This window comes from Python bivittatus, unplaced genomic scaffold, assembly GCF_059951505.1.
Source record: "Python bivittatus isolate LINGU-HERP-01145 unplaced genomic scaffold, Pbiv_v1 ctg000180_np1212, whole genome shotgun sequence".
Taxonomy (NCBI): Eukaryota; Metazoa; Chordata; class Lepidosauria; order Squamata; family Pythonidae; genus Python; species Python bivittatus.
In genome coordinates, this window is record NW_028277047.1 from 5,729,064 (window position 1) to 5,738,892 (window position 9,829).

At 55.8% G+C, this 9,829-nt stretch overlaps 2 protein-coding genes across 3 annotated transcripts; both read left to right on the forward strand.

Annotated features, from left to right (window-relative positions):
• The first annotated feature begins 232 nt into the window (after positions 1-232).
• AP5B1 (adaptor related protein complex 5 subunit beta 1) lies at positions 233-5,598 on the forward strand. Of its 2 annotated transcripts, none has more exons than XM_088137418.1 (3): positions 233-296; positions 1,014-1,174; positions 2,624-5,598. In XM_088137418.1, exons 2-3 carry the CDS (start codon positions 1,022-1,024, stop codon positions 5,192-5,194), a joined length of 2,724 nt encoding a protein of 907 aa, XP_087993544.1. In that variant the 5' UTR covers positions 233-296; positions 1,014-1,021; the 3' UTR covers positions 5,195-5,598. The 2 variants fall into 2 exon arrangements, with proteins under 2 accessions (XP_087993544.1, XP_025030138.1); XM_025174370.2 differs by lacking the exon at positions 233-296 and adding an exon at positions 715-773.
• A 1,177-nt stretch (positions 5,599-6,775) lies between these two features.
• RNASEH2C (ribonuclease H2 subunit C) lies at positions 6,776-9,826 on the forward strand. The gene is made up of 4 exons (XM_088137420.1): positions 6,776-7,090; positions 8,575-8,687; positions 8,773-8,892; positions 9,480-9,826. Exons 1-4 carry the CDS (start codon positions 6,925-6,927, stop codon positions 9,507-9,509), a joined length of 429 nt encoding a protein of 142 aa, XP_087993546.1. The 5' UTR covers positions 6,776-6,924; the 3' UTR covers positions 9,510-9,826.
• Positions 9,827-9,829: the final 3 nt, after the last annotated feature.

Genomic DNA, 9,829 nt, shown 5'->3' on the forward strand with positions numbered 1-9,829 from the left:
CCCTTGCTCGCTTGCCCAGTGCCCCGGGAATGCAATCCTCCGTCCCCTCTGGTTGGCGTTCGTGCCACAAACCCTGCCTTAGCAAGCCCAGGTGTCCCGGAGGCGGCGTGGACCGCTCCCTCCCCTCCTTTTTTGGTGAATCCGAATTCACTCCGGCGTGGGGCCAAAAAAAAAAAAAAATCCAGCGGGCCGGCTCGCCGCGGCTCGGGCTCCCCCTGGCGGCCGCCGCGGGATCACCGCGAAGGGAAGGCGGAAGCGGCGCTGGCTTTGCGGGCGAGCAGCGGCCGGGCGGAGAGGTCGGTCGGCGCGGGGCGGCGGGGGGCTTCCCGGGCGCGGGGGCGGCTTTGCGCTCAGGAGCCCGGGTGGGCTCGGGGAAGCGAGGGAGGGGTCTGAATCCGGGGCAGGAGGCGGGGAGGGGGCGAGGCTCGCCTTGCCTCGCCCGCCCCTCGACCCTCCGGGACGCCAGGAAGCTGGTTGGCATTTGCTTGGAAGCGCAGGAGCAGCCCGTGGCGCCCCCGGGCGCCAGTGGGTCGCACCGCTGAACCCTGCGGGGCGCACGCGCGGACATCGCGCTCGACCTCGGCCGCTTTAAGAAGGGTGGACTTCAACTCCCGGAATTCCCCAGCCAGCCTGGCTGGCTGGGGAATTCTGGGAGTTGAAGTCCACCCCTCTTAAAGCGGCCGAGGTTGAGAAACACTGCGCTGTCTCGCCTCCTCTAGAATCAGCTGATCTTCTCTTGCTCCCGAAGCCAGCAATTCGGAGCGGAGATCAAAGTAGGGCATCTCAGGGCTGGGAGGGACCTCCCTAGGCCATCCGATTGAGTTTAGAAGGGGGGTGGAAAACTCCCTTTGCGTGCCCTGGCATCAGCTGACCCTGGCATTAGCTGGGTTGGGTCGCAGTCCATGCCAGTCACCAGCAGTGTGGGTGGGATGAGGTCAACGGTTGTATTTTTAGCCAGGACGTGCACATTCCTCTCCTGTAACCACATCTGATCTCTTTTTTGCGTCTCCCAGTCTTCACCATGGGGTCGAGAGGCGGAGAGAATTGGGCTGGCACCGTGGAGTCTTTCCGCTTGTCCCCCACGGCGTTCCTCTTGTCCCACGGAGCCGGGGACACCTTTACAGCCGACCTGTTGAACGAACTCCGGAACGAGCGACTGGGGGAGGCAATCAAGGTATACGTACCCCCTCGATTTAGGCTGCCCGTGTGATACCCCTGAAACTGGGCAATGAGAAGAGATGCAGTTTTTCACAGTTAGGGTCTTGCATGGCACTAAGCTATGGTTTGTTTAATTAGGGCTTCTTGGACCAAGGGAAGTTGACTGGGCTGAGAACCCTAAATCCTGGTTTACAATCTACAGGGCTTTGTAGATCAATCAGCTTAGGACTTTGCAAACTGAGTCTGAAGTTATGGCTTTAGTGCGAACCCAACCGATGTGATTCATTGATAAAAGCACATTTTAAACGGCAACATTCATCGAAGGGCATATGGATTTTTAATTTTTTTTTCTGGCATTGACTGATTTGGCTTCTAATTGGTTATTAGAAGAAGGCATTCAGTGATTTTTTTTTTTAAATCATACCTCCCAAAGGAAGGTCATTCATTTGGCCAAGGAATTCCAAATCGGAGCATGCACGCACTAATCTGTACCCACAGTTGCACAAATGTGGAAAACTTTGTTGCTGTTTTTTATATATATAATTTTTGTTAAGAGTTTTTACATAGAAACATGGAAAACATCGAAGTGTATCAGTATTTCTAGCTAATGAAAATTTTTTTCCTATCCACAGCTGTGTTCCCACAACATATAAAGCTTGACATTCATTTTGCAGACAAATTTTCAGTAGATCGCTCCTGTTACTGATGATCAGCACGTGGATGCTTTATGTAGGGAGATATTTTGGCTTTGTTTTTAATACTTTATTATATGAAATTAACAAAGTAAGTGTGTGTGCACACAAAGCTGGGTTTACAGTGTGACAGAACATTAAGATTAAGGGGGGGGGCAAAGTAACACCCCAAAACCCCACTTACCAAATTGTTTGAAAAATCTTCCTTAGTGCACCATATTTTTTCCAAATGCAAAAAGCTTGAATTCTTAATATGGGGATAGATTCCAAATACTAAATATATAATCAGGAAGAACTGAGGTGTCCTTCAATGCAGAAGGAGGAGGCGCCTTGGAAAAGACCCAGAGCTCGAGAGGGGGGCAGGGCCAGAAATCTTTAGGGGACACAACTCACGTCCCCTTTTCACCCCACCTTCTCCAAATCCGCTGAACGAAGGTGAAGCGGACGCATCCGACGCTTGGGGGTGAATGGCTAATTTTCCTTTTTTTATATATCTATAATTCCCATTGAAACTTTTTACATACTTAAAAGACAAACAAGAAAGAATATCTAAAGAGAAAGTAGGAAAGGTGCTAAAAACAAGACAGAACAAGACAGGTTGCGTGAAGTAAAAGGATTCATTTTTACTCCACGCGCAACATTTTGCTGTAGGGGCTGTTTGCAAAGGGACGAAGCTGGATCGTGGCCTGTCCAGGGCGATAGGGGGTCCCGTCTTTGTGGCCTCCTGTTATTCCCTGCCATCTTCCCCTGACAGCTGTTCTTCTGTCCTGCAGCTCTCGATGGTGGCTTTATTCTTGGAATACCCCACTCTGCTGTGCCCCGATGCCAAGACGGGTCAGGAAGCCGCAGCGTCCCTTCTCTCCCTCTTCGCCCAGTTGAATCTCTCTCCCAAGCACATCAGCCTCCGGTGCTCCCTGCTCTTCGCAGCGGAGACAGTGCTGGTGGTCACTGACAGCCTTGCTGAAGACTGCCCAACCTCGCACGAATTGCTCTCCGTGCTGCTCCATCTGGTTTCTGACCTCAACGACGGGCGCGGGGCAGCAGCCGAGCGGCCGATCCGCGCCGCAGCTTGCGAGTGCCTGCGAGAGCTGGAATGCTGCTACTGGGGGTTCCTTTTGCACCGCCTGGAGGTCCTACGGTCTTTGCAACGACAGGAGGTGTCTGGGGTCCACCAGGGTTACACGCTGCTGTACAGCGTGGCCCTGCGAAATGCGGTCCTGCTCCTGGCCCAGAGTGGACAAGGGGGCATTGGGGAACTTCTTGCAAGCAACGGAGACCTGATGTGGGAGGCTACGAAGGAAGCGGGCAAGATCTCGCCCACTAGCATCGACCAGCTGGTTCTCTTGCCCTCCCCTGCTGACCTCAAGGAGCTGAAATTGGTGCTTGCGACGTTACTGGACAACAGCTATCTCTTGACCCCTGCAGCCCAGAGCCATTTGTTGTGGCACCTAGCTCAGGCTGTGAGCGTGGTACGCACCCAGTCGCCTGCTATTTTCAAAGCCCAGCTGGCGCGTCTCTTTGGCACGGCCAGCGTGACGCTCGAGCACGCCATCTTGCAGCTGAAATCACTCTTCACTGACAGCCTGTTTACCGCCGAGGATGAGTCCTTCCTCCTGCGACACCTGGTGGGACTGGCGCAGCACCCAGCTCTCCCAGAACCCGTGAAACTTTTCCACCTGGATTGTCTTTTGCACTTCCCTGAAAACCGCCCGCTGGTCTCGGGAACCGACGAGAGACTGCCGGTTCTGCTCACGCCGCGTGCTACGTCTGGTCTTTTCCCCGGGTTCTTCCAAGACCAGGGTACAGTCCTGGCCCGGATGAATTTACTGTGCCTCGTGTGCGTCGAGAGCACGGGACCCAGCGCTGAACGTGGGGCAGGTTACCTTCTGGAGCACGTCCTGGCCCTCGGAGGGCTCGTTGCCCGAGGGGGAGGACCGGACGCCACACGGCTTTTTTTCCAAGCGGCCTTTATTTTTGCCCAATATTTTGGCTCGCAGGCACAGCCCATGGCAGAACTGATCCAGTGCCTGCTGGAACTCTACCGTCACCATTGCACCTTCGCCCCAAACCTCATCAATCTGTTGGACGAGACGTGGAAGACACTGGAAGAGTCCAGCTGGGCTAAGACCCTCGCCCGGGCCTTGCAGGAATTCATTGTGAGCGTCCCCTTGCAAGAGGAAGACCTAGGTTGGCATCTCAAGATTTTGGCCCGGCTGGCAAAGGAGAAAGATGTCCCTCAGGCAAGCACCATGCAGTTCTTAGCTCGCCTGGTCGCCTCGGGCAAGCTTGGGGACTGGCGCACAGGGCAGGTCCTCCTGAGCGTTTGCCGTAACCTGATGGTGCTTCATCCGTCACCTCCCCTCTCCCAGCTGGCAGCCCTCCTGCACGCCATCTCCCTCAGCCACACGGACGTGGATGTCCAGGACCGGGCTCGCTTCTATTATACGCTCCTCACCAACCTTTCTGGTGAAAAATTGAGCTCCGTGCTGGCCCCGGAAGGTCCCGTCAAGACTCGGACGCTCTCCTCTTCCATTGTAGCTGACAGCGAGAGCTTTGTGGCTGCCCTGACGGTCCACCCTGTGGAGCCAGCCCCACTGAGGCTGCAGCGGGTCGAGATTTCTGGGGATGCTCCTCCAGCGCCTCCCGCTGAGCAGGAGGTAGACGGGTACTGCCAGTGGTTGCTGGCAGCCCAGTCTCCCTCACAGCTCAGTTTGGCGTACCAGCTGGTCCACGCAGGGCCTGGCACTCCTCCCTATGACTTTCTCCTCTGCGTGGTGCTTCGTTTCACGTGCTCCAGCCGCCATTACGAGCCGGTGCCTGAACTCCGCATTCCCTGCCTGTCCGCGCATCGCCCGTCCCCGACGGTGAGGCTGACGCTGCAGCCGCGTTGCCCGTACCCCACGCGGCTGAACGCTTCTGCCCTGTATACGACGCAAGATGGACTGACTCGCTGGAGTCAGCTGGAAACCCTTGAGGTGGGCTTCCCTGACCTCTTTCTGCCTCTGCCAGTCCCCACCTGGTCTTCGGAGAAACTTCACCAGCTTTTCGATGCGCTCTGGCAGCGCCTGCACCCCGACGTGGAAGAAGCACATGCCGAGAGCCTCACCGTCTGGCCGCTCCCACCCCAATCCTTGGAGGGGCTGGTGCGGGACCAGTTTCACAGGTACATCCTGGTTGAGCAAGCAAACAGCTACAGCATCGTCTTGACTTTGCCACCGCGGTATCACATCCTGTTACAAGTGCAGAGTGTGGAAGATGCCGCCCGGGTGAGCATTCGCACCGACAACTGGAAGTTGCTACCATCGCTTAATCACTATCTGCAGAGCCTGGTGAAAGCCAGCTGATGACGCAGCCCTCCTGGGCGGGGAAGGAGGCACTGGTGGGCACAGGACCCCTTGCCACCCACTTTGGCACAGAACTCTCACATTCTCAGGGACCTTCTCAATAAAATTTGTCTTTTGCAAGCCCAGTGTGGCCAGTGGAACGGGGAAGGGGAAGATGTTTTGGGCAGCCCCGTTGAGCATTCGGGGAACCATAAAGATTTGATCGAGGCAGAGAGAAGCAGGGGTGACCTGCAGTGGCCAGAACTACAACCCACATTAACCCGGGTTAATGGAGGGCCCGATTCACACAACATGCTAAGATGGGCTGCGCTCCCACCACATCTGAATAGACACCCATATCACTCTCAGATTAATGTGTTATGCAAACTCAGGCCTATATAAGTTCCAAGGAAAGCTGTTGATGTAAAGCAGTGTTTTTCAATCTTGGCCACTTGAAGATGTGTGGACTTCAACTCCCAGAGGAGTTGTGTGGACTTCAACTCCCTTGCTGGCTGGGGAATTCTGGGAGTTGAAGTCCACACATCTTCAAGTGGCCAAGATTGAAAAGCACTGATTTAGAGGTTTTTTTTAATCTTCCGGAGCTCGGGGCAGCATAAATAGTGTTCCCTTCCGCCATTTCCCCCCACAACAACTCTGCGAGGTAGACTGAGGTGAGAGAGGGTGACTGGCTCCAGTTCAGGTGGACTTGAACCCGTCTCCCACTGCACCCCTCCCCCAGCTCTTGGGCTAAGGGGGAGGGACTGGCCCAAATACCATCCAAGGATTAGACGCTGAACCATGGTTTGCTGCGTTGAGAAACTGGGCTGGGTTCAACCACGAAACTAAACTGCGATTGGCTAGTTTGTGGATCCACAGCTGGCTTTGCCCAACTTTAAACCCAGGCGATCAGAAACACCTGCGTGTGCCCGCAGCGGGAATCCAGCCCGCTGGCTGAAGGTGACCCATGCATCTTTTCCATAACAGGACTCACGGGTGCGATGCTGCCGCAGGGTTCCTGGGCAGATCCTGGCTTAGCCCCCCAGCCAGTCCCTCACCCATCATCCAGCCAGACCCCTGACTAGCCCCCCAGCCATAACCCCAGCCAGACCGCCACCCAGTCCCTCAGCATAACCCCAGCAAGGCCCCCACCCAGTCCCTCAGCCATTATCCAGCCAGACCCCCAACTAGCCCCCCGGCCACCCCTCAGCCACACCCCCAACCATAACCCCAGCCAGCCATCAGCCAGCCAGACCCCTGACTAGCCCCCCAGCCAGACCCCCACCCAGTCCCTCACCATAACCCCAGCAAGGCCCCCACCCAGTCCCTCAGCCATTATCCAGCCACAACCCCAGCCATCCCTCGGCACACCCCCAACCATAACCCCAGCCAGACCCCCAGCCAGCCCCTCAGCCATCATCCAGCCAGCCCCCCACCCAGCCCCTCAGCATAACCCCAACTAGGCCTGTCCCTCAGCCATCATCCAGCCAGTCCCTCAGCTAGACCCCCAGCCAGCCCCCCGCCCAGCCCCTCAGCCATCATCCAGCCAGCCCCCCACCCACTCTCTCCGACGTCATCCAGCCAGCCTCGCTTCGGCTTCCTGGAGCGAACGGGGCGCTCCGCTCCGTGGCGGCCGCGCAAGGCCCGCGCGCGATGGACGGACGGCGGCCCGGGCGCGGCGGCGAGGGAGGCGGATCCCGGGGCGGGGCCGGCGGGCGGGCGCGGGAAGCGGAGCCGGGCGCGCCAGGCTGCCCATGGCCGGCGAGGGGCGCGGCGCGGCGCGGCTGGCGCTGGCTTCGCTGCCGGGGGCGCCCCGGGAGCCGCTCCACCTGCTCCCCTGCGCGGTCCAGCACGACGGCGCCGCCGCGGTGGCGCGCTACTTCGCGCCCGCGATCCGCCGCGGCCCGGAGGCGCCCGACGGTACGCGCGCGGGCTCCGGCCGCCCCTCGGGCCCCGAGTCCGCGGGGCGGGGGGGGGCTGCGGAGCTGCGATCCTGTCCCCTCCCTTCTCCTTCGCGCGCGGGGAGGCCTGCTGCGCGCAGCGGGCGAGGCGGGCGCGGGGCCCGGGCACGGCGCGGGCAGGGGCCCGGAAGGAGCCGTGCGCCCCCCAGCTCGGGGAGCGACCCCAACCCGCAACCCGGGGTGCGGAGGGTGCGATCCAATCTCCCCCCCCCCCATTCTAAGGTGCTGCCCAGGGTGATGTAGAGAGCTGGAAACTCAAGTCTTGATTTAAAAAGGAGCCCCCTCCCTGTCCCCCCCCGGCCCTTTTTTCCCATCTCAAGCGCGAATCCAGGCTGGGTGGGTCTCAGCCCTCCTGTGAACCTCCCACGGTCTTTGGCAGTTGGGATGAGCGGGTTGTGTGAACCCGACCCGGGGGTCTCAAGGCATCAGCAACACTGGCTGGCGGGAGAGCCTTTTCTTTGAGTGCAGGCCTAGCTTGAATCCCTGCATCTTCTGGCAGAATTGGGTTGGGGGCTTCTCGTTCCCAAAACTTTGGGGAGTGGCTGGGATTCCCCCACCCCCTTGCCATTGAATTGCCTTGCTTTAGTAACAGGGAGGGGAGAAATAGGAGATCCACGGGGTTTAATTTTAGTTTGGTTTAATTTCATCTAAATTTATATCGCATCCAATTAGTTACCGTATCCGCGGCAAGAGCCACAGCAAACCATGAAGGGCCCAGAAGGTGCACAGTGGCATATCGTGTCAATGCTGCATTTATGTGCTCATGTCCTAACGTCCAGCGCGAGTGCATAAGAGCATTTGCATCACAAGGCCATTGCCCAGATTCTGTCATTTGTCCCCATTGCAAACAATCCCTCTTCTCCCCATGGCCTCTTCGGGGTCCCCACTCTTTGGAACCTGGTCCCTGGCTCAAAGGCATTTGCCCCCCAATTAAAAAAGGTAGAAGGTCATTGGTTTGACCCTCAGTACCATTTAAAAAAAAAATCCGGTGGCCTGCAGAAAGCAGAGCTGAAGGTCATGGGCTAGGCTGGCACAACCTGCCCGCTGCGTTCGCACAACGCACTAAATGGATGAATGTTAACCTTGGTTTATTTTTTGTGATGTAGCTGATCTGGCGGATCCAGTCCATTTAGTTTCTGAGTCACTGTGAGTTGTATGAATCAGTTCACTGATGGGATTGATTTTCATGTAGAATTCTTATTAGGGCAATTACTATCCTCTGTGTTTTTTTGTAATTTAATGAGTTTTTTTTTTTAATCCGCACTCAATCGCACTCAATTTAATGAGTAGGCCTGATATTTCTCCTCTTCTGTGGACGTTTTGATTCTGTCCTTTGATTGTTGTGAAGTGCTGTGGAATAAAATAGCAGGTCCTGTGAATGCGGCCACAGCCTGTTCGAGTTTCATCACTGGGGTTTCTCTCCTACCCATCATCCTTGTCCAGGAGAGGCCTCCGTGTCCTTCCGTGGCCGAAGCCTGAAGGGCAAGCAAAGCTCCCTTCCCAAAGGGTACGTTGGGTTAGTGCTGGAAGAGACCGCCTTACTCCTAGCCTCCAAGGTGAGTTCCACCCTGGGGTTGAGTGGGCAAACAGATCCCATGCTTCCCGCCAACAACCACCCCCTTTTCCCTCCCCTGTACCCAGGAACGGGAAGTGAGTGTGAAATCAACCTTCGATTCCCTGACGGTGTGGAACCTCGAACGGGCACCAACTAACAGCGATGAAATCCTCATGGCTCTTGCTTGGCCAGCAATTGCGCAAGGGGTAAGGGTTAGTGGCCCTCAGCGCAAGGGGTGGGGAGGCCTCCAGACTATAACTCCCAGAATTCTTCAGCCTACCTGAGAATTCTGGGAGGGGAAGTCCACTCTGGTTGGAAGGCACCCGGGTGTCCTTAAGCCGGCTTGATCCTGAATTGTAAAGCGGGGTGCCACCCCAACAAAGACTGGTTTCACAATCTGCATTAAGCCATGTGGGGTTGTTTTTGGACGTAACTAGTTTGGGTAATGCAAATGGGAGCCACATGCTTTAAAAAATGCACACTCGGAGAGACAAAACAGTTTTGCCGGGGTGGGGGGAGTGCTGGTTTTAAGGTAAAAATCAGTTCAGGGAACAAGCAAAGGCTGAGCTGTGTCACTGAGGGCTAGAAACTTGATCTCTGTGGGAATTTGCCCTGCTACATTTTCACCTTTCTTACTCTGAGTCCTACCTAGTAGGATTATGGGAGTCCATTCCTATTCCAAAGACATTTTGGCACATTGTTTGTGACTGATTTGTTTCTATAGCTGGGGAGGGGGTACAAATTGTGCCACAGGGCAGTTAATGCATTGATTTGTGTGCGGGTCTGATTGCAGATCCACGCCCCTGTGACCGATGAAGAGTGAGGAAGATCGCGGCTTCACCTGAATGTATCCTGCAGAAAATACATCGTGCTCTGACTTAAAATGTGGACTTGGGGGAAGAAGATCATGGAACAAACTTTGCCCTCCCTTTGCTGTCATAAGCAAGTTCCTTTGCTGACTCCGTTTCCTTCCAAACTAAATTTGCAATTTACCCTATAATACAGCCACTTGAAAAAATCATGGCTTTCCATGGATCTTGGGTTGATTTTAATTTTGATGTCACCTAGGTCTTTCCTACTGCTACCTGCATGTTTAAAAAATAATAAAACCTCTGATAATTTTGAAACTAGAGACATAAACTC

Excerpts from the sequence above, each read along its gene's own strand:
- AP5B1 (XM_088137418.1), top strand. The coding sequence starts at position 1,022 with ATGGGGTCGAGAGGCGGAGAGAATTGGGCTGGCACCGTGGAGTCTTTC. Across the intron at positions 1,175-2,623 it reads GACTGGGGGAGGCAATCAAG|CTCTCGATGGTGGCTTTATT; the intron begins GTATACGTACCC and ends TCTGTCCTGCAG.
- RNASEH2C (XM_088137420.1), top strand. The coding sequence starts at position 6,925 with ATGGCCGGCGAGGGGCGCGGCGCGGCGCGGCTGGCGCTGGCTTCGCTG. Across the intron at positions 7,091-8,574 it reads CGGCCCGGAGGCGCCCGACG|GAGAGGCCTCCGTGTCCTTC; the intron begins GTACGCGCGCGG and ends ATCCTTGTCCAG. Across the intron at positions 8,893-9,479 it reads GGCCAGCAATTGCGCAAGGG|ATCCACGCCCCTGTGACCGA; the intron begins GTAAGGGTTAGT and ends GTCTGATTGCAG.